The sequence below is a fragment of the Bos taurus genome, chromosome 3, assembly GCF_002263795.3.
Source record: "Bos taurus isolate L1 Dominette 01449 registration number 42190680 breed Hereford chromosome 3, ARS-UCD2.0, whole genome shotgun sequence".
Classification (NCBI taxonomy): Eukaryota; Metazoa; Chordata; class Mammalia; order Artiodactyla; family Bovidae; genus Bos; species Bos taurus.
The window spans coordinates 19,351,892-19,375,768 of NC_037330.1; the positions used below are offsets into that span (position 1 = coordinate 19,351,892).

The 23,877-nt window shown below is 42.2% G+C and overlaps 2 protein-coding genes across 8 annotated transcripts in view; one reads left to right on the forward strand and one right to left on the reverse strand.

The window, feature by feature from the left end:
- Positions 1-17,742, forward strand: part of POGZ (pogo transposable element derived with ZNF domain) — a 47,046-nt gene extending 29,304 nt beyond the window's left edge. For all 7 annotated transcript variants that reach the window (XM_059884710.1, XM_005203913.5, XM_005203918.5 and 4 more), the window contains 12 exons: positions 2,110-2,216; positions 2,898-3,235; positions 3,630-3,784; positions 8,266-8,366; positions 9,049-9,195; positions 12,045-12,179; positions 12,296-12,468; positions 12,625-12,765; positions 13,244-13,300; positions 13,495-13,607; positions 13,858-13,882; positions 14,013-17,742. In XM_059884710.1, the coding sequence (XP_059740693.1) occupies positions 2,110-2,216; positions 2,898-3,235; positions 3,630-3,784; positions 8,266-8,366; positions 9,049-9,195; positions 12,045-12,179; positions 12,296-12,468; positions 12,625-12,765; positions 13,244-13,300; positions 13,495-13,607; positions 13,858-13,882; positions 14,013-15,684 (3,164 nt within the window). In that variant the 3' untranslated portion in view covers positions 15,685-17,742. The remainder of the gene's footprint in view (positions 1-2,109; positions 2,217-2,897; positions 3,236-3,629; positions 3,785-8,265; positions 8,367-9,048; positions 9,196-12,044; positions 12,180-12,295; positions 12,469-12,624; positions 12,766-13,243; positions 13,301-13,494; positions 13,608-13,857; positions 13,883-14,012) is intronic.
- A 1,394-nt stretch (positions 17,743-19,136) lies between these two features.
- PSMB4 (proteasome 20S subunit beta 4) lies at positions 19,137-21,494 on the reverse strand. The gene is given in 7 exon segments (NM_001034266.2): positions 19,137-19,259; positions 19,446-19,534; positions 19,743-19,859; positions 20,230-20,311; positions 20,488-20,634; positions 20,879-21,085; positions 21,330-21,494. Coding segments are annotated over 7 exon segments (795 nt in total). The 5' UTR covers positions 21,470-21,494; the 3' UTR covers positions 19,137-19,246.
- Between the last annotated feature and the right edge of the window lie 2,383 nt (positions 21,495-23,877).

Genomic DNA, 23,877 nt, shown 5'->3' on the forward strand with positions numbered 1-23,877 from the left:
CAGTCCTAGAATAGGACTGGGCAAACCTTTTCTGTAAAGGACCAGATAGTAAATATTTTAGGCTTCATGTACACTATGATTCTGTCACAACTACTTTGTGCCATTTCAGTGCAAAAGTAGCCCTAGACATATGACTGTGTGCCACTAAAGCTATTTATGGGCTCTGAGTTTGGAATTTCATTTTATTTTCATGTGTCAGAAAATCTTATTCTTCTTTTGCTTTTATTTGAACCCTTTACAAATACGAAAACCTTTAACAAATGGTATTGAGAAAACTGGATATTCACATGCAAAAAAATGGAGTTGGGCCATTACCACGCACCATATACAAAAACTAACTCAGTGAATTAAATCCCAAAATAAAAGTCCTAAAACCATAAAACTCTTAGAAGAAAGCATTAGAGGGAGAACTTTATGACATTGGATTTGGCAGTGATTTCTTGCATATGACACCAAAAGCATAGGCAGCAAAAGAAAAAATAGATAAATGAGACTACTCCAAAATTTAAAACTTTAGAGCATCAAAGGGTTAGGGTTATGGAGAGTGGGAAAGCAACTCACTTTTCATGGGAGAAAATATTTGTAACTCATATATCTGATAAGGGCTTAATATACAGAATATATAAACTACTTCTGTATCTCAACCAACAACAGAAGAACAACCCAATTAAAAAATGAGCAAAGGAGCTGAATAGAGAATTCTCAAGGAAGATATACAAATGGCCATTAAACACCAAAAAGAGGCTAAACATCACTGAACATGAAAATGCAAACCACAACTACAGAAAATACTGCTTCACACCGATTAATATAGCTCTTATCCAAAAAAAAAGGGGGTGGGGCAGAAAATAATAACTGTTGGTGAAGGATATAGAGAAAGTAGAACCCCTGTCCATTGCTGATGGGAGTGTAAAATGGGATGATGGTCCCTCAAAAAATGAGATATGAAATTAACCACATGTTGTAATACTTCCATTTGGGGTATATATACCCAGGGACCCAAACAGGTACTTGTACCCCCGTGTTCACAGCAACGTTATTTACAAAAGCCTGTAGATGGAAGGAAGCATCTCAGATGTTCATCAACTGATGAATGGATAACAAAATATGGTGTGTATATATACAGTGGTATATTCAGTCGCTCATTCATGTCCAACTCTTTGTGACCCCGTGAACTGCAGCATGCCAGGATTCCCTGTCCATCACCAACTCCCGAAGCTTGCTCAAACTCCTGTCGTCCCCTTCTCCCGCCTTCAGTCTTTCCCAGCATCAGGGTCTTTTCCAATGAGTATTCAGGACTGATTTCCTTTAGGATGGACTGGTTGGATCTCCTTGCAGTCCAAAGGACTCTCAAGAGTCTTCTCCAACACCACAGTTCAAAAGCATCAATACTTAAATGGTATATTGTTCGGCCTTAAAAAGGAAAGAAATTCTGATACATGATATAATATGGATGAACCTTCAGGACATTATCTTAAGTAAAATAAGCCAGTCACAAGAGGACAAATACTGTGTGAGTCCAGTTACATGAGGTATCTGGAGTAGTCAAACTCACAGAGACAGAAAGTAGAGTGGTGATTGCTAGAGTTCTAGGAGGAATGAACAGTGGGGAATTAATAATGGGTATAGAGTTTCAGTTTTGAGGGATGGAAAGAGTCTTGGAGATTTCTTGCATGAAAATGTGAACATTCTTAACAACTGAACCAAACATTTTTAAATGCTTAAGAGGAAATTTTATGTGAAGTATATTTTACCATGATTTATAACCAGAACAACAGAAAATACATTGGGTTGGCCTAGAAGTTCGTTTGGTTTTCCCCAACAACTTACAGAAAAACTTGTACAAACTTTTTGGCCGACCCAGTAAAAGCCATTCTTAGTTCACACAGAAACTGGCAGCTGGCTGGATCTGGTCTACGAGTTGTGATTTGCTAACCCCTGGCCTAAAGTTAGAAGAATGGTAAAAGGAATGTGCCTCATAGTGACCTCTCATGCTTGCTTACCAACCTTAATTATACCCCTTATGAAGTGTTTAATAATTTTTTTCCAAAAGGCCGATAGTCTTTTTCTGGTATCTTACTAATCTTACCATGTTCTCACTTCTTCCAGTGACCTCGCCCATCCCAGTGTTTGATCTCCAGGATGGTGGACGGAAGATATGTCCACAGTGTAATGCTCACTTCCGTGTTACTGAAGCTCTGAGAGGTCACATGTGTGTAAGTGATGTCACCTGTGATGGGATCCAGCGTAAATGGCTACCGTTCACTGTGTACTTCCTGTAGTCTTGGGAGAGTGTGAGGCAAGGGCTCTGAAATGACTTGGAAGCCTTTTAAAGGGTTATACTCTTGGCCTGTTTTAGAATGAACTCAAAAATATAATAGGAAACATTTAAAGTCCCTCAAATAGATCAGAACATACGTGACCTTAATTCCTTAGTTGGTAGATTTTGAACTGCACAGGAGGACGGGTTTGTTAGATATTCAGAACTTTTTGGCCTCAGTTCATTTTCTATTTATTGTGTCATTGGATAAATCAGGAGCTATTAACCAATTACTAACTCAAGCCTTTCATTTTTTGGTATTAGTCCAGATGCAAAGGTTGGGACTTCTTCCTACCAGGGACCCCAGAACCAGCTTAAACTAGCGAGTGGTTCAAGGATCTAAAACAGGAAGAAGTACAAAGTATGGTGTTTGGAGTGGCATAGATCTATATATAAGTACACACACACAGACACATGAAAAAGAGTGAAACCTGGACATTGTAGAAAACTGCAGGGTGGAAACTAGGTGAGAATACCTAGAACCAAACTGTTACCAAGGAATGTTAGTGGACCTGAGGAGTACATGCATCCAGCCCCCAGGAGAACCAGGATGATCAGATGTCTTCTTTCTTTATAGTACTGTTGCCCAGAAATGGTTGAATACCAGAAGAAAGGAAAATCTCTGGATTCAGAACCCAGTGTCCCATCAGCAGCAAAGCCCCCATCCCCTGAGAAAACAGCTCCTGTTGCTTCCACTCCCTCTTCTACACCTATTCCTGCTCTGTCACCACCTACCAAAGTACCAGAGCCAAATGAGAATGTGGGTGATGCTGTCCAGACCAAGCTCATTATGCTAGTAGATGACTTCTACTATGGACGGGATGGTGGCACAGTAGCCCAGCTCACAAACTTCCCTAAGGTCGCCACATCTTTCCGATGCCCACATTGTACCAAAAGGCTAAAAAACAACATTCGGTGAGTGTTGAAGAGCCTTGGAGCTCACCTTGGACAAGTGAAGGCTGAAAGCTGCTTACATGTTTCAGTTTTTCTGTCTGGAGAATGGCCCTAATTATAGCCTCTCTTGCTCAGGGTTATCAAATCAATAACTAATATTACAGGAGATATTGTGATAATAAATAAAAGATAACTTTGGGTAGAGTGAGACCAGTGCATCTCCTTTCTCAGATAAGTTTCGGGAACCCTCTTAGTTTCTGGGCTGAGCAAAGGACTATCCCAAAAAAGAGGAAGTTGGGTGAGAAGGTGGAAGGGGGGACATATGTAAAGTTTGTTCTGTGATTCCACTGTTGTATTTCTCCAAGGCTTCTGATTTTTTATGTTGTCTGTACTTTTCCTTTGTGCTGTGCTACAGATTTATGAACCATATGAAACATCATGTAGAGCTTGATCAGCAGAATGGTGAGGTGGACGGTCATACTATCTGCCAGCACTGCTATCGTCAGTTTTCCACTCCCTTCCAGCTCCAGTGCCACTTGGAAAATGTTCATAGTCCCTATGAATCAACTAGTAAGTTTGGAAGTTCATAAACTCTAGGGGTGTACTTTGTTCTTCACTCAATGAATGGCACTAGCGGGGAGCCCTTTATATTTCTTCATATGTGGGTAACAGTGTCAGGTAGCTTTTTGCATGTTTATAGTCAGTACTTCACTTACTCTGTTTTCCTACAAGCCTGGCTTCTATTCTGTTCAAGCTTGAGTTGAGTTCAGTGCTTGATTCCAAATATTAGGGGCCTTGGACCACTGTAGAGAGGTATATTTTAAGAGTTTGTTACCTAGATTGTTTTATAGAAGGAGCAAGCATTTGTATTTGGGTCTCCACTTTAGTTAGTAATGTCGTCGTTTTTATGTAGGATAAAAGATAATATTATAAAGTACTTTACCATTAAGACAGTGCTTTCATGAAATATAAGATAAGTTGGAGTGTTAGCTACATCTTAAAGGTGAGAAACAGGCTGAATACAACCCCAGAAATACTTAGTCATTTACTTAAGAGCATACACTTCTTGTAAGGTGACGTGAGGATTTGAATCCAGTCTTCTAGAAATATTTCCTTTATCATATAAGTGATTTCTAGTTTTGTTGAAGAGACAAAAATTGCTTAACTAGGGAAATCTGAGAACAACACTATGTATTTACTATAAATACAGACATTGGATGAAATGAATGATAGGTAGAATAGTTCAGAGAAGGGAAAAGATCCTTGTGGCTGGATTTCACAGAATAGGTAATGTATAAACTTGGTCTTAAATACAAGAAGGATTTAGGTGGATGGAAAATAGAAGAGATTTTATGTGATGGGGAACAGCATGAGCAAACATGTAGAGACAGAAAAATATGCATAATATTGATGCTTTTGCTGCAGATTAAAAATCTTGATTAAAATTGGATTAAACATTAAGGACATCTATTATTAGATCCTTTAACCGAGAAGACTTAAGGTAGAGTAAGCATCACGCCCAGAACTTAAGTCTTTACTTTTCAACAGTTTTCTTGTGTCTGGCTTTCTAGCAGGAAGGCTATGTTAATCTCAGGAATTCATTCAGATGTAAGATTGTGCAGATGAAAAAGAGGCCATGTCTTCCTGTCTTTCCTAAGTCTGTTCCTTCAAGGCAGAATTGTTTTCCCTTTCTCTCTCTTTGGCTGTGGTCATATTGTCAAGGGAAGTAGGATTGTCATGAGTGGCTCAGATGAGTGCTGATCAACAGAAAATATAATGAGCTACGTATGTAATTTTAATTTTTTTAGTAGTCATTTGAAATAAAAATATTTTAAGGTGAAATTAATTTTAATAATATATTTTATTTAATTCAAAATAGCCAAGATAATATTAGCATATAATCAAAATTTTTTAATTAATGAAAAATTAAAAAAAATTTTTTTAATCTAGTGTGTATACCAGAGCAAATAGTCTCAATTTGAGCTCATCCCATTTGATATGTTCACTAGCCATGTGGATACTGGTGGTTACCATAGAAGGCAGTGGAACTTTGGACTAACAGTTTGTGAGTGGAGTAGATATTGGTTTCAACCATCCTAACACCACATGTAGCAGAGTAGCATCTTGGTCTAAGTTAGGTCCCACGTTCTTCACTGTCAGTGATGGGAAGTCCAAATTACTCATCTGAATCTCCCAGTGAAAACATCTGCTTTTATACAGAAATCTGGTGGAGTGTGTTATTCCACTTACATATTGTACTATACATAACAAGATAAGTTCTTCCTAATGGGAAAAAACAAAGTGGGCAATGCAGAACCTCATCAGTCTTTCCCTTTTAGTTTACCACTGTTTTATCCTTGACTTTGAATTTTTTGAGTATCTTATGACTTCAGTTTATACTGATGAAAAACCCAGACATTGTTGATCCAAACAGGTAAATGCCTTTTCTATGCTTTAGTATATATCAATTTTACTCTTGGATTCTTTTATAACTCCCTTTTTTTTTTTTGCATTTGTGGCAGATCCTTCATGAAAGTAGCTTATTTTTTCGTGTTAATATCTTGAGATCCATTGTTTTCTTTTTAGTTTTGAAAAAATTTTTTCTTTTATTTTCTGAAGTGTTTTTAAATTAAATTATAGACATAATGACGTTTCACTTCTAAATACTTCATTATATATCTCTGAAAAATAAGGACATTTAAAATACATAGGTATTCCCATCCTCATCAGAAAAGATGGCCTTTTTCTATCTGTACCTCTCAACGTGGGGCCAAGAGGTGAGAGAGCTGACGTTTACTGAAGAGTTAACACCCGCTGCAGATCTTGTGACTCTACATGGACCACAGTCAGGAGTCTTAGGGAACACTTAGGATGGGTCCCTGAAGAATGTGGGTTCTGAAGGATGATAGGAAGAGACACGCTTGGTTATTCACATGAGCAAATGCATAACTACCCTACTCTGAAACAGTTAGACGGCTCTGCGTATGTAAAATCACTCTTGCACGAGCCATGGAGCAGACGCCATGGGAGACACCCAGGGAGAGTAGGACTTCTGCCACAAGCCGAGGCCAAGTGCGACAGAGTCCAGTGGTCTTCCTGGGGTTCCATGGCCTGAGCAACCAGGTCTGTGTTCAAGCTACGGGTTCTAATGGAAATCACACTTTGTGATAACTGCAAGTTTAAACAAGTATAAACTTGATCAGTCCAGCTGATATAGTTAACACTTTAGTAAACTTTATTTCCAACCTGAAAGAAATAAACAAAATAAAATACATAGCCATAGTATCTTTATCAAGACCTAACAGAATTAATCATAAGTCTTTAATATCATCTATCTTCATTTTCAAGTTTTCCTGAATTGTCTCCAGAACATCAATGGGTTATTGTGTTTAAACTTGTTTAAGAGGTAAGGTTGAGGGATGGATGCATGCTTGTGTTCACGTGTCAGGAGGATCCTTTGTGAAGAAAGACTCGGGAAAGGGAGAACCCCTTGTTTGATAAAGTCATGGTATATATACATGGAGATTGGATGAACCTTAGAAAGGCAAAAAGGATCTGTCCGTCCAAATTTGGAAAGCAGGAAGCAGAATCTATAGTATTTCACCCCTATTTCTCAAAGCAAGAGACCGAGGTAGGTGTTAAGGAGATGAGAGTGACAGGGCTGGGAGGGACAGTGTTAGGATGGCCACTTTGGAAAATCAGTCAATTATCCCTCTTGAATCTTCTTCAGATCAACTCCTTCCCCCTTAGAACAGGTGTGAAAGGTTATTCGAGATCTCTTAAATCCACTGATGGCTTTGGTTCCTTTCTCACTGATTTTCTTTGTATGAGATAATACATATAAATCTTAGGATATTGCTTATGCATTAGAAATTGTTTAATAAATGTTACTATTGATATTTTAAGACAGATATAACAATAGAGCTGATATAGGAAAAGCCTTTAAGGGTGAGTGAGGTTGCCCAGGGAAAACACAGAGACTAGGAAAAGGCTTGGACAGAAGGCTGGGAAATACCAATGCTTTAAAGTGTTCTAGATAAGAAAAAAGAAGCTAAGCGAATTGAATTGAGAAGTAAAGGGCAGGAAAACAGGAGAAAAGATTGTCATGCCACTAGTTACAGTTTCCCAAACATGTCATGTAGTTCCATGCCTTTGCTCAAATTCCTCTCTTGTCTTCTCTGTCTGGCAAATCACTATTCTTTCAAGGTTCAGCTTATGTTATCAACTTTTCTCATTCTAGGCAGAATTTTTTATTTATCTTGTTCTCATACCTGATGTACTTCTGGGAAGTGGTTCTAAATGGGTTGCAGATACCTTTGAAAATCAACACAAAACTTCCCCCCAAAATAAACATTTCACTCTTTGCAGATAATTTCAGGGGATACCTGGGTTCCCTGAGATCTCTTCCTTGGACCCCAGATTTAAAACCCCTGGTTTTTGCTCCTTTGTTTTATTTCAGCGTCACTCATTTGGGAGTGGTGGGCAGGGGTTAGACAGTAAATAAGCGCTTAGAACTTGTAATTTACAATTTTTGTGTTTGCAAACCTTGAAAATAATTTTAGTAATGTTAAGAAAAATACAAATAACTGTCTTTATTTTGCCTGTATAATTCACAATATGTAGCAATTAAAATATTTGCCAAAAATTTAGAATTGCAGGCTTATATAGAAGTTTGATAAAATGGCTAATTTTAAAGTTTAATTATCTCAGTTTGTTAGTAATAACTCATAAGGCAAGAAATTCTGTTCATGTTGTCAGTCTTTTAAGGACAAATCTGTATTTGTAGATGGTGGACTATTCATGTTTAAATGTCCTGTAGAGAGTTCAAAATCTGGAATGGAGCTTTGGTGAAGACGTCTGAGCTAGAGACAGAAGGATACTTTTTATCAGCGACACAACTGTTGACAACCATTTTAAAGAAAAGAAGAGACCCCATAAGTTACTGATACTATTGCAAATGAAGATACAGGAGTCAGAAAGTAAAGATTATGAATCAGCAGGATTTTGGTCATATTTTCAGGTGTATTTACCAATTATTTTTCTTCTTACAGCCAAGTGCAAGATCTGTGAGTGGGCATTTGAGAGTGAGCCCCTGTTTCTCCAGCATATGAAGGATACTCACAAGCCTGGAGAGATGCCTTATGTTTGCCAGGTATTGCCTTTTCCTTAGGAAGCTTTATTTAGTCTTTTGCTCTCAGGCTGAATATGAAGAATCCACTAATGAACATTTCCCAGTATCTATTGCACAAACTCAGTTTAAGGAACACTGAGGAAATACAAAAGAAGTACTGAACCCAGGTTCTATTTTCAGGGTTCATCATGCAGGAGAAAAACAGAAAGGATATATGCATGTACCCAGCCGAGGAACCCAGTCTTGGAACACAATGCCTGTAGTAAGGGAGTGTCTGGGACTTCCCCGTTGGCCCAGTGGCTAGGATTCTGCACTCCCAGTGGAGGGGGCGTGGGTTTGATTCCTGGTCAGGGAACTAGATCCCACATGCAGTTCTAGACCCAGTGCAGCCAAATAAATAAATATTTTTTAAAAAGTGAGGGAGTGTCTGTCTCCTGAATGTTCCCTGTGGAGATAGGAAAAAAAACTGCTCCTCTTAGCCAGAATTTGGACTTTTCAGACTTTGCTGTCCTTCCCATTTTTACTATATTTCACGGCTGAATTCATGATCACAAACATAACCCTGCATTACAAAATCAGAAAAATAACTTGATTTCTGTACATTTAGGAAAATTTTTTTTTGTGTTAACATTGTTGTTGCTACCCCTTTCCTAAGGCCTCAGTTGTTCACTTCACTTCAGCTTATTTTCCTTACGTGATGCAGGTGTGTCAGTACCGCTCCTCACTCTACTCTGAGGTAGACGTCCACTTCCGGATGATCCATGAGGATACTCGGCACCTGCTCTGCCCTTATTGCTTGAAGGTCTTCAAAAATGGCAGTGCGTTCCAACAGCATTACATGAGGCACCAGGTACCAGACACCAAGCGATTGCTCTGTTTAATTATGGATGCTGGGGCCAGGTCTGAGCGAGGCAAATAATTTTGGTTGAGAAGATTATATGTGTGAGTTTGAAAAATGTATTGAATTCCAGTAATATGTACCAGGCACTGGGCTAGATGCTAGAGATTTAGTGGTTAAACAGGAGAGTTAAACAGTACAATAAAGCAGGAACAGTGTTGTGTTAGGGGAAATACAGAATATAAAAAAGAACATAACCTACTCTGGGAACCTAGTAAGTCTTACAGGAAAAGGGTTGTTCAAGACCCGAAGGATAAGTAAGGATGAGCCAGGTGAAGTGGACTAGAAGGACAGCATGCCCAGGGGCACAGCGAGGCTCAAGGAATTGAAAGTTCAGTGTGGTTGGAGTGTGTAGGGTATGGGGGAGGTTGGAGGTTAGAGAATCTTAGAGCTGTAAAAAGGAGTCTCCAGAACTTCCCTGGTGCTTCAGTGTTTAAGACTGCACTCTCAAATGCAGGGGGCCCAGGTTCAGTTCTCAGTCAGGGAACTAAGATCCCCCATGCCTCACAGCACAACCAGTAAATAAACAAACCTGTGGCTTTAACTGACCAAAAACTAAAATAGTTTAAAAAATAAAAAGGAGCTTCAACTTTTACTATAAAAAGTTGTTGGGAGAAGCCTGAGGAAAACTGCCAAGAGGAACTTTGAGACATGACTAGTAAAATACCAGGTGGTATCCTGGATGGGAACCTAGAACCAAAAAAAAAGTGTATGTGAAAACTAAGCAAATCAACATAAAACACAGACTTCTGTTCATTAAAAAAGAAGTTGATGTTGGGAAGCCGTTGAAGAGATTTTCAAATCCTGGACTGTGTTCACATTTGCTTTTACTTATGATTATACTGGCTGCTCCAAGAGTTAGGGAGGCAAGCCAAAGGCTTTTTCAGTAGTTTACCTGAGAGATGATAGTGGCTATTGGCTTTTGAAATGAAGATGAAGAGGATTAGAGTTGCAAAATACTGAGAAGATAAATGCTATCTGTAATTTAGAGATGGATTAGGTGAAGGTAGTGAGGGAGTAGTTAAGAATAGTGCCCAGGATTCTGTCTTGGGTAATTGGATGAATGCGGAGACTATATTGAGATAGGAACACTGGAGAAAGTAACTTTTGAGGGGAGGATTCTAAGTTCGGATGGATATTCTGAGTTGGCACTATCTGTGGACATCAAGTGTAATTGAATGCTAAATAGTTGGATATATAGGTCTGAGGCCTGAATTGTGAAAGATACTTAGAAATCATCATTATATAAATCCAGTAGATTTAAATTTGTAAGTGCTAAGCTTCACCCCCACCCCCAAACCCCCAAATTGAGAATAAGGTGAAGGACCATTGAGTTCTCTCTCCACAAAGCCAGGGCCATAGTCCTGGAATGAAAATCCGAAGAGTCACGATGTCGAGGAAGAGGCTGGGACAAAAGCATTTTGAAGGAAAGTGTGTGGTCAAGTGTTACAAGAAGGTATCAGCAAGATAGAAACGTGAGAGTCCAGCCTTTAATTTAGCCATTTTGTTGGTCAGCAGAGTAGAAGCCAGATTTTAATGGGACAGATGAATGAGAGGTAAGGAAATGGAGAGAACTTACTTAAAGAAATTTATGAAGGGCAGGACCAGGGGTGGCAGACGCAGGGAAGGAGGGATCAAGGGAGAAGTTGTTGTTGCTGCTGTGTTTTGGTTTGAAGATAGAATATATAAGCCTTTGTTTTAAAATGTTGCAGGAAAGGAGCCACTAGTGGAGGAGAGTGAAGGTACATAGAGAGGGAACAAATTAGAGAACAAGATGGGTGCACCGGTGGGTGACATCCACGTGTGTGCACACGTGCCCTGGCTTCTCGCTTGTAAGCACCTTCTTAGGTTCACACATGGTGCCTGCTGTAATCCACCGCTGGTGTATTTCCATACAGTAGCATAGGAACTGTCACCTGTAGCTGAGGTTATAGAGCCTTTGCTATCCTAGGAAGGAATCATAGACAGGTCTCCTGTTTCAATACTGGGCAGACTGAATCCTCAAAATGGCCTTTCAGGGAGGCATATCTGTATGTGTTGATATGTTAAAAGGGAAAAAACAGCACTGTGTAGGAAAGTACTATTGTTTTTTGTTAAAAGAGAGAAAGGAAAACGGGTGGTGAATGGAGACATTTGAGTTTGCTGTATGGTTATCTGCACAGACTATCTGTGAAAGAACACCCAGGAAGCTGGTAGCAAGTTGTTTCTGTGGAAGGGGACTGAGGAGTGCAGTTGAAGGTAAACTTACACATGAAGGAGTACAAAAGTATGATTTTTTTTCACCATATACATTTTATTATATTTTTAAAAAATAATATCCAGAAGTAGTAGCAATGTCCATCCACACTGTAAAAATAAAGTAATAAGACAATCTCAAGCTTATAGTTTATCAAGGATGAAATGAACATTTACAGTAATTCAAATAAAAACAATAACTAAACTAAAAAAAAAAGTAGTAGGGCAAGTAAAGCTGAAGCCGCTCAGCCAAACTGTCAAAGCAAGTCAGGCGTGATGCTCTGAGGACCTGGTTAACCTGGCTTTCCGTGCACCTTTCTCTGGGAGCATGGGACGTGATGATTCTCACCACCTAATAATAAGGCTTGTAACTGTATTGCAAAATATATAAAGTTAAAGATTGAAAAATTAGGTTTGGTGTTATATTGTCTGTTTCATTTTAACTCTGTTAAATTATCAACAGAAAGATGGAAAGAATGCTATGATTGGCGATGATCTACCTTCTCCTCAGGAAGAAAATTCATTGGGAACCTTTAAAGGATTCTGTCTCTTTTTTTCCCCTTCAGAAGAGGAATGTTTATCACTGCAACAAATGCCGGCTGCAGTTTCTCTTTGCCAAGGACAAAATTGAACACAAGCTGCAGCACCATAAAACCTTCCGTAAACCCAAGCAGCTGGAAGGTTTGAAACCAGGCACCAAGGTAAAGGGTTTGTTGACATTGCCTTCGTGGATCCAAGAAGGGGAGGAATAGAGCTTTTCAGTGTTCTGCGGTTCTTTCATAGGTAGCGTCTAATTATTCCTTCCCTTGACTCCCAGGTGACAATCCGGGCTTCCCGAGGGCAGCCACGAACTGCTCCTGTACCCTCCAGTGATGGACCTCCTGGCAGCTTGCAGGAAGCAGCACCACTGGCCTCCTCAGCAGACCCTCTGCCCGTCTTCCTTTACCCCCCTGTGCAGCGCAACGTCCAGAAGAGAGCTGTTAGGAAAATGTCAGTGCCTTCTGTTGGAGGCTGGGGGCCGGGCGGGCACAGCTATTCCTGAGAGCCAGTGTCATCTGGTAGCCTTTTAAGCAGAGTCTGTTGCCTGAATCTGTACAGTTTGGGGACCCCTGAGGCAGTAATATGATTTTCTTTGTTTCTCAACAGGAGTGTCATGGGCCGGCAGACGTGTCTGGAGTGCAGCTTTGAGATCCCAGACTTCCCCAATCATTTCCCTACTTACGTTCATTGCTCTCTGTGTCGCTATAGTACCTGCTGTTCTCGAGCTTACGCCAACCATATGATCAAGTGAGTCAGGATTAAACCAATGTTCTTCTCTGGGATTTCAGATTCTTCAGAACTCATTTCATTCCCTTCCCTGCTTCTGGTGATTCCCCCTTCAACTTTTAGAGCTGTTTGTGCACCTTTGCTAGCAGAGTCAGAGGCCAGACCTGGCTTTATTTGGCTTTCATTGGTCTGTAATCGTTTTGTACAACCTTGCTACTCAGAATGTGGTCCAAGGGCCAGGGTGCTTCTTAGAAATATGGCCTCTGACCCTGGTCACCACCCCTCTACCCTCAACCACAATATGCCTTTTAATAGATTTCCCCCCACCTCCAGGATCTATTTGCATATTAATAGGAAATATTAATGTGATAGGCTTGGGTTGAGGTTAGGATTGATTAAAGAGGCATTTCTTTTGTTCAGGCCTTGTCAATGGCTGGTGATCTCTAGTTTAGTGAGCTGAACCATGTAACTCATACAACTTTCTCTTTGTCTTTCTCAGCAATCATGTTCCACGGAAGAGCCCCAAGTATTTGGCTTTGTTTAAAAATTCTGTGAGGTAATGACAAACTTACTGATGGACTGTTAATTGTTCAAGCTTTTACATTAAATCCCTTATATTTGGGGTATAGACATATGCATTAACTTGAGAGGAGAAAAGAGGGACCTCTTTTTCTTTATTAAAGCCTTGAAGCTTAACTCTCAGTAGTCATTGCTGCATTTGTCTGACATACTCTTGACTCTCTTTCTCAGTGGAAGCAAGCTGGCCTGCACTTCATGTACCTTTGTTACCTCTGTGGGAGATGCCATGGCTAAGCATTTGGTATTCAACCCTTCTCATAGATCCAGTAGCATCCTGCCACGGGGTGAGTAAGAGCGATGGGGTTGGAGGTGGGACTAAGGATGCAGGTCATGGTGAGCCAGGTGCATCTGCTCCTGGCCTAACCCGTCCGCTGCTGAGACACACCTCACCAAGTTGGAAGCGTTCTAACCTGAGATTTATAGAAGGCTGGGAAAGCAGTAGATTTACTTTTTTGGTTAAAATCTCAAGAACTGTCTCAGGAGGGTTTGTTTCTTCACCAAGCTAACATTTTTTTATTGTGTTATTTCCCATAGGACTCACTTGGATATCTCACTCAAGGTAACAGAAACTCGTTTGATGGTTTAATTTTTATTTTATAGTATGTTTGTTCTTTATTACTACTACAAATATTATTATTTTGTTTTCCTAATTTAACTGAGCTTTTTCTTCCGTTTTGCTAACCCTTTAGGCATGGCCAGACTCGTGACCGAGCGCACGACCGGAACTTGAAAAACTTGTACCCTCCTCCTTCCTTCTCCTCTAATAAAGCTGCCACTGTGAAGTCTGCTGGAGTCACCCCAGCTGAGCCTGAAGAGCTGCCAGCTCCCGTGGCCCAGGCACTCCCGTCACCGGCCTCAACTGCAACCCCACCACCCACCCCCACGCATCTCCAGACTTTAGCCCTTCCACCCTTGGCTGCAGAGGAGGCCGAATGTCTGAATGTTGATGACCAGGATGAAGGGAGCCCAGTCACCCAGGAGCCTGAGCCAGCATCAGGGGGTGGTAGTAGCAGTGGGATTGGCAAGAAAGAGCAGCTTTCTGTGAAGAAGCTTCGAGTGGTCCTGTTTGCCCTATGCTGCAACACAGAACAGGCAGCTGAACACTTCCGAAACCCCCAGCGACGCATCCGGCGTTGGCTTCGGCGCTTCCAGGCCTCTCAGGGGGAGAGTCTAGAGGGCAAGTATCTGAGCTTAGAGGCAGAAGAGAAACTGGCTGAGTGGGTGCTGACCCAGCGAGAGCAACAGCTACCTGTAAATGAGGAGACCTTGTTCCAGAAAGCCACCAAAATAGGACGTTCCTTGGAGGGGGGATTTAAGATCTCATACGAGTGGGCTGTGCGTTTCATGCTACGGCACCACCTGACTCCCCACGCACGGCGCGCTGTGGCCCACACTCTACCTAAGGATGTGGCAGAGAATGCAGGACTCTTCATTGAATTTGTACAACGGCAAATTCACAACCAGGACTTGTCCTTGTCTATGATTGTGGCTATTGATGAGGTCTCCTTGTTCCTTGATACGGAGGTACTGAGCAGTGAAGACCGAAAGGAGAATGCTCTGCAGACAGTGGGCACAGGGGAGCCTTGGTGTGACGTGGTGCTGGCCATTCTGGCAGATGGCACTGTCCTCCCTACCCTGGTTTTCTACCGAGGACAGGTGGATCAGCCTGCTAACGTGCCAGACTCTATCTTGCTAGAGGCGAAGGAGAGTGGCTACAGTGACGATGAGATCATGGAGCTGTGGTCAACCCGAGTGTGGCAAAAACATACGGCTTGCCAGCGCAGCAAAGGCATGCTGGTGATGGACTGCCACCGCACTCACTTATCAGAAGAGGTGCTGGCCATGCTTAGTGCCTCTAGCACTTTGCCTGCGGTCATCCCCGCAGGCTGCAGCTCCAAAATCCAGCCATTAGATGTATGCATCAAGCGGACTGTCAAGAACTTCCTGCACAAAAAGTGGAAGGAGCAGGCTCGGGAAATGGCAGATACTGCGTGTGATTCTGATGTCCTGCTTCAGCTAGTTCTGGTCTGGCTGGCTGAGGTGCTTGGTGTTATCGGGGACTGTCCAGAGCTAGTTCAGCGGTCCTTCCTGGTGGCTAGCGTTCTGCCTGGCCCTGATGGCAACATGAACTCACCCACACGAAACGCTGACATGCAGGAGGAGCTAATTGCCTCCCTAGAGGAGCAGCTAAAGCTGAGTGGGGAACAGTCCGAGGAACCCTCAGCTTCCACTCCTCGACCCAGGTCATCTCCTGAAGAGACAATTGAGCCTGAAAGCCTTCACCAGCTCTTTGAGGGTGAAAGCGAGACCGAGTCTTTCTATGGCTTTGAAGAAGCTGACCTAGATCTGATGGAGATTTGAGTGTTGGGGTCACAAAGGGGTGTGGAGTAGGGGTGGGGAAGCGTGAGGGGGGTAGAGGCTAAAGGGGCATACCAAGTGGGGGTATTGGGTTTATATTTTTTAATTTTATGCCACCACTCCCCCCTGATGGTGACTTATATACATCCCTGTGGATTTGTGGATTATTAGGAAAACCTATAGCGATCATGTCTGAGCCGATAAACTGGCCTGTTGGTCATTCACTTCTGCTAAAAACAGGTTTTTGTGACTTTTTTTTAAATTTAAATCACTGTGTTTGGTATTTTTCTGACAAAAATCAAGAAAAAGAAAAAAAAATCCTTTGTGGGCGAATGTTAAATTTTTTGTTTCCCCTTTTACCTCAACTGTATCATAGTACATCTGGATTTTGTTTGTTTTACTGTGTGGCCAATGTCTTTGGGCATGATGCTATCCAACCATTGTCAATGTGAGAACATTTCTGAAGATGGGAAAGACAAACGTTGTAGCTCACAAACTGGTTTATTATATATGGATAAAGTTTTTTCATTGTGGTCTTAACACTTTTATATAAAAATGAAAATGGAAAAAGAATCCCACTGAACTCTCTCTTCCTTCTCCTTTCTTTCCTTCCCTCTCCAGAGATGTTGGTTTCCACAGCAACTCTAGATATAAAATTGTGGCTTTAAAAATGCATGAAACCACCTTTAATCATCCAAGATGATGAGGTTTTTTTTCCTCACCACCCTCCCTCCAACAAAAACACAATAAAACCAATATTCTTTGCACTCGTGATCCTTGGCCCCCTTCCCCATTCTTATACCATCCCTCTGGACAAAGGATCATACATGGGTCATTAGCAAGCAGGAGGTACTGAGGTGATCACACAGAATTAGGGTGGAAGCCATTCCCAGTGTATGGGTCTTCATCCTGCAATCCACAGGGCAGTCCCTGCTTTGTCGAACTTCCTATTAAGTGGACAGCATACTTGTTCAAGGGATCACATGTCCTCCAGCCAGCAGCTAACTGCAAGAAGTTGTATTGAACTTTAAAAAGACCACTTGTTGAAATCCTGCTTACCCTGTGGCTTTCCCCTATTTCTCTTAATGCTTAGAGAAGAATCTGACCTGAAGAAGAAACATAGGGGTGTGCACAAAGAAAAAGACATGAATCTTTATTTTTCACTGCCAGCTTCAAGGAAAGAAAATTTTTTCTACAATTTGCATGAGGGATTTTTTTTTAATCATACGTACTCATGGCTATAGACTGAAATGTACTGAAACAGAGAAAAGGAGCAAAAGAAATCCAGGTCTACCTTTCCCACAACTATCCTGTCTTTCTATCCATCCTGAGGCTTTCTGCAACGTTTCCCTTCTGTGAGCCAAGGAGGCAACCCGCGTAGGCTTGTAAATGGTTCAACTTTAAAATGTACATAAGTGGAACATTTAATAAATTGAGGGGAAATGGATTTATAAGCAATGTGGTTTTTTTCCTAGGTGACCCTATTTGAACAGGCTTTCACGGACTGGGAGGTGCTCAAAATGTGATGGGCCTGGTAGTACACCACCTGTTTCTCCTCATCTGTTTTTCTTTCTGTGTTTTTTAACTCCCAGCACACTATAATATAGTGAACTGGAGTGATCCCTTCCGTAAACAGCTTGGCCAGCTTTGTGAACCCATGGCATAGGAAAACTGAATGGAGGAACCACCTGGGCTTCTCTTCCCCAGCTTTTTGCCTGATGCCATTTTGACAGAATATGGACTTTTGAGTCAAAACTTTGCCTTTCAGAAAGTTCAAGAACTATGGTCAACTCTTATGTACAATGACTAATCTTTCTCTTTGGTAGTCTCCGCAGCAGCCCCAGACTTAGCAGAGCTGGGTTCCTGGCCTCTGCACACTGTATGACTTTCCTGATGGGTAATTTTTCTAAGGCCATAATACCAACAGTGGATCGACTGGGTTTTGGCCAGGAAGTTATTACTTTTGTGGATTCTGCCTGCATGGCTTAGTAGTAGAAGGAAGTTTTTTTTGTTTTGTTTTTTATAATTCAGTTTAATCAATAAACAAGTATTTATTGACTACTTTGTGTTGAGACTGTGTGAAATCCAGATTGAAAGCTGATGGTTTTCTTTTGCTTAAATTTTGCTAACTGTAATCATGATGACACAAGTGAAAGGGTTTTGATTTCTCCCTCAGCACTCACCTCACTGAATTTCAGGCATACCTTGGAGATACTGCAGGTTGGGATGCAGATCACCGCAATAAAGCAACTATCACAACAAAGCGAGTCACACATTTTTTGTGTTATGATTATACTACAGTATATTAAATATGCAATAGCACTATGTCTAAAAAAATTAGATACCTTAAAAAATACTGCCAAATAGTGCTTATCACCAGGTGAGCCTTCAGCAGGTTGTATCTTTCTTGCAGTAGTAACATTAAAGACCACTGATCGTATGACCCAGAGGGATGGTATGGGGAGGGAGGAGGGAGGAGGGTTCAGGATGGGGAACACATGTATACCTGTGGCGGATTCATTTTGATATTTGGCAAAACGAATACAATTTTGTAAAGTTTAAAAAAAAGACCACTGATCACGGTAACAAATAATGAGAGTTTGAGATACTCCAAGAATCACCAAATGTAATACAAAGTAAGCAAATACTGTTGGAAAAATGACACCAAAACTTCCTCAATGCAGAGTAGCCAGAGACCTTCAATTTGTAAAACACACTGCAGTATCTGCAAAGCATAAAAAACAAGGTATGCCTGGAATAGTTCTGGGGTTTCCTGCCTATACTAGTTTCTCAAAAAGAGGTTTAGAAAAGAAACACCAGCAGTATTACCCAGGGTGTTTTTTAAAATTCGAGTTTAACACCATCCTGGCAAAAGAACTGGCTAATAACTCCCAACTGATTTGACTCACACTACAGGACTTCTAGTCAACACACAATATTTCTAAGGGGTTGTCTTACAGTGCTAGAAATCAGTAGTAGATTTGGAAATAAACATTTAGGTTATATGTCAAAATTAGGTTTCCCCATGAAGGGTGAGGATGTTGGATGGGTGCAGGATTAAGGCTATTACTTCTGGTTTGGGAGTAACCTACAGGTCGACTAGATGTTACATTTCCATCTTTGAAATGACATTTTAACAAATTTTAACATATGCAGTCGACATTAACCAGAAAATCTGTATTTTAGAGTCCAGTGCATGGGTGAGAATGTTGAAGAAAAATGTTAAAACACAAAAACTAATTGTATTATCACACAAAGATCAAGTCTGACTTTTACAGAAAGCAGCCTTCAGTACAGACCCAAATGAAGACAGTAGTGGATCTAATGTACTATGCAGAGAAGTCTATATGTGCTACAAGAACCAGAGTTCTCTGACCAGGCAGGGAGATGGCATATAGCAGTACTTAGCAGTTTCATTCTTGGTGTGACTTAGTCAAATGATACAACCACTCAGCCAGCATTTCAAAGGATTTATTTATTTTACAAAAGAATAGTACCTTTGAACCAACCAAGTTCAAAGTTAGAAGAAGGGTACAACTTCAGTTCTGGATAATGCATCTGTATTTCATTCAAAGCCACTAAAAAAAAAAGATGATAAAATCATGAAGCCATAGAGTGAGAAGTCAGTTCCCCAAAATAGCTCTATCTTCAACCCAAACCCTTGCCACCCAGAGAATTTTTGGTTAAGACCTCCAGAAAAACCAACCTTACTACAACCAGGGATCTCCCAACAATTATTCCACTGTAATTTTAATTTCAGTCACCTGATCATGTGGGCAATATCCCAGTTGGTCTCCGCAGACAGGGGTCCCTCTATTTCAACACCTTTTTCAGTTACAGTGGCGATTTGAAACTGAAAAAAAAGCAGAGCTCTCAATGAAAATACCAACCCTGTCATCAAAGGAGTCTGGGGCCTGGTCAAAGGTCAAGTGGAGGGTTTTTGTGAAATGTGTAAAATAGACAAAGAAATGGCCTTCAAAGTATAGGTTCTTCAAAGTATAGAGACTCAGGAATTGTACAGCCTGCCAATTAGATCCCCATTTACTATTCACACTTCTCACCCGGTTATAAGAACGGGCATCTCGATAGTACAGCACTCGCATGCAGCGTTCCACTAGTTCTCGAGCCTCCGTCTGGCTCAGCACTGGCTGCTTCTCCAGAACTTCTCGCAGCAGAGGCTAGGGAGATTGGAGGAAAAAACAGGAGATACCATGGGCTGAATACCAGATGATCTGTTGCAAATCCACGATGTAAAAAGAATCATAAATGAGTGAAAAGCTGACATTCCACCTACTGCCTCAGCAGAATGAATTCTGCTTGCTTGTGCTAAGACCCACTTGAAGGGGAAATTCACGGGTGTCCTCACTTTTCGTACATATACTGACTCACTCCAAGACACACCCCACCTTGTCATTACAGCCTCTGGACCAAAAATAAACCCAGCAGTAGGGGACACAGTCTGTTTCTCATGTCAGAATTTAAAGGGTAAAACAAGCAGACAGCCACTAATCTTACCTTCTGTCTTCTACCCCTCAACTGACTACTTACCTGAGCCAAGTATGCACCGTAACCAGTGGCCAGCGAAGGGGCTTCATAGGCCACACCAAGCATGTCCACATAACCCAGGAAGCTAAAAAGACACAATAGGTCATCTTAGGTTTCTGTATCTTAGCTGAAGAATGGATGAAGGACTATAGGGTCTGAAGCAGAAGTGGGATTCATTCACTCAGGGAGAAGAGACAGACACTAAACAGGCACTAGAGGTTGGGTGGTCAAGGAAATAAAGTTATTTGTATTAAAATCAACCTCTCTCCATCAGCATAACCTCCAATGACCATGGTGTTCCACAGGGGGTTCATCTTGGAGCGCCGACTGTACATGGCCCTGGTCAGCCATGAATGAATAGCTTTAGGACTATAGCTGTGTCCGTCCCCCAACAGCTCCTCATCAATCCTTATAAGAATCGGTTGTGAGAAAAGGGAGAGAACAGAAGTCAGGATTTTCATCCACCCCCAAAAGACGTTACCACACTCTTCCCCATTTAAACCCACTGAAATAAACTATTTGCAAAAATTCTCACATCTTCCACCCCCAGTACGTCTCCCTGTTCTCTACCCGCAGAAATTTTTGAAGGGATTAAAAAACAGTGGGTTCCCCTCCCAACTTGGCAACTACTTCTATTCTCTAGATGACTTACACCATTTGCCCGAGAACTTGCTTCAAATACTGGAAATCAGCATAGTCTCCGGAAGCACCCAGCATGGTGCTGTTGTTGACTCGCATTATGCGAGAGATGTTGCGGAAACGAGCCAAGGAGCCGTAGGAACCCAGCATGTCTGCTGCGATCACCACTCCGCCCTCAAACTTGAGCCCCAGGACAGAGGTCCCGGTCACCATGGGGTTCCTAGAGAGAGAGGGAGGTCTGGCGAGGGGCGGCGCGGCGAAAAGCACGAGCCCGCTTCCCGAGCTGTGGGTTCCGTTTCTGACTTTCCACGGCTCCTTTCATTCTCCGAGACCCTCCTCCCGAGCTCCCCCACTGTCGCGCGCCCCGGGGTCCTCGCCTCGACTTCCCCGGCTCCCAGAACCGGCCGGCAGCCCCAGGCCCCACTGTCCCTCCCCCTGCGCAGGTTAAGGCCCCGAGAGCTTACTGGGTGCGCGTAATCGGACTCCCGTACAGCGCGGACACCGGGTCCACAGAGGAACCGGGAGTGGGCGGAATGCGGTAAAACTGCCCGGGGGCCGGACCCCCGGCCCAAAGTCCGGACCGCGACTCCAGTAGTGCTTCCATCTTAGTCACGGTAGCACCAGAAGTGAAAGCTTTTGCACCAACGGAAACGGAAGTGATCCTTCAGTGCCGTACCTTTCTTCTTCCTACAAGCCACTTCCAGCAGCCATGTTGATAAGGTCGGGGCCGACCGTACCCGTGTCCCGGGCAGCGACCGAGACCCTGAAAACTGGAAGTGCCTGACCTCGTGTCACAACGCGGTAGAGTCTGGACTAGAACTGTGTTCAGACACACGAATTCAAGGAAGGGGTGGGTGGTGTAGGAGATGGGTGTGGGGCGCGGGTGGGGCACTTCAAGACGCTGAAGCTGCGCGAGGAAGCAGCTCTTTTTTTAGATTGGAAAAGAAAACCCCATACGAAACTAACAGTGAACTCAGAGTCTGTTAAATTTGTATTTCTCAAAGCAGCTTCATGTGGCACATTCGACCCATTTTACAGATAAGAAACCGAGACTTGTGTAGTGATTAACCCGTTCACAGGGCAAGGAATGGTAGGTCTGAGTTTTCAAACTCAGAATTTAAAAAAGGAAACAAACAGTTGCGAGTACCTTGGGATATGTGCTATCTCAGGTGGATCACTCACTCTGTAGGACCTTGGACAAATCTCTGAAAGTTTTCTGTCAGATGCTCTTGCTGCTGCTACGTCGCTTTAGTCGTGTCCGACTCTGTGCGACCCCATAGACGGCAGCCCACCAGGCTTCCCGTCCCTGGGATTCTCCAGGCAAGAACACTGGAGTGGGTTGCCATTTCCTTCTCCAATGCATGAAAGTGAAAAGTGAAAGTGAAGTCGCTCAGTCGTGTCCGACTCTAGCGACCCCATGGACTGCAGCCTACCAGGCTCCTCCGTCCGTGGGATTTTCTAGGCAAAAGTACTGGAGTGGGGTGCCATTGCCTTCTCCGGTCAGATGCTCTTGCCTTCCTCTTAAACAGCAGAAAAACTCCATCGACTGTGGGAGCGTAACTAAATTCCAAGCGTTCCCGTCTCATTGTGATTTTGTAGCAGTGCCTGAAAGCAGTGTCTAGAATCAAACAATAATCCTCAAACTACTCGTTTGCCACTCCTCCCTTCACAACTAGATTCAAAATTTTTTACTCAGCAGGAAACCAAATCAAATCAGTTTTGTTTTTTAAATTCCCTGAGTTAATTTGAACCAAATAATGCATGAAATTTTAGCTTAATTGAAATGAAGTTATTTCATTAGGTCTTGAAACCCTGGAAAGGGAAGGGCCAAGATCTTGCATTGCTGCTGCTTCTGCTGCTAAGTCGCTTCAGTCAGTCGTGTCCAACTCTGCGACCCCAGAGACGGCAGCCCACCAGGCTCCCCTGTCCCTGGGATTCTCCAGGCAAGAACACTGGAGTGGGTTGCCATTTCCTTCTCCAATGCATGAAAGTGAAAAGTGAAAGTGAAGTCGCTCAGTCGTGTCCAACTCTTAGCGACCCCATGGACTGCAGCCCACCAGGCTCCTCCATCCATGGGATTTTCCAGGCAACAGTACTGGAGTGGGGTGCCATTGCCTTCTCTGAAGATCTTGCATTAGAGGCACCCAAATGATGCTCTTTGTGTCAATTTTTGGACTTGAAAACCAGGTAGTCTATTTTTTTCTTCTAATTAATAGCCATCTTCTCCCAACCCCCATATTCCAGGTGATTCTTGGGCCTCTCAGAGGCTTACTTGGATACATAGCAGGTGATAACAAAAGGCTTACTGGGATTCCTCCAAAACTGCTAGAATCCTTGACTTTCATAGCTAGGAGAGCCCTCATCACATGAACTTTAAAGCAATTTAGCCATCAGTTAACTGACTATATCCTTGTTTGGAAATGGCCTGAGGCGGCTTGCTGGTTTCTGGTCTCACTCCATTTTAGATCCCTAGATTAAGGCTCTGGTAGGGCCAGTACCAGTTCCAGAGATCAGGCAGGCAATCAAATTCCACAGGGTCGAAAAGAAGAAAAGTGAAAGAATCTAGATTCATCGAGCCTGAGAGTAGGATGACAGGGAAAGCAAACCACTCATGTTTGATGATGCAGTATTCAGAAGACGACTAGCATGACTTTTGTGCTAAGATGAAAACATCAAGTCGTAAGTTAAACTGAAACAAGACAAGTTAAGAAGTTTCTTCTCTTTTTAAATCAGGTCTGGTATTATCTGGAAAGTCAAATCAGGTCTGGTATTATCTGGAAAGTCATTTTTAAGTTTGCCCAGTTTTCTGTGTTGGCTTTGAGTTTAATTAGTATTTAGCTCTCACCAGTGTTCAAGCTTTTAAATCAGTAGTCATCAGACTGGTTCTGTAACATGTCAGGATATCCCTGGTTATAGGGAATGTCTTGAAATGCTCAGAAAAGAAATAAAACACTAGACTAAATTGAAATTAATCATCACCATCACCACCACCTCATTAAGATTTTATACTCC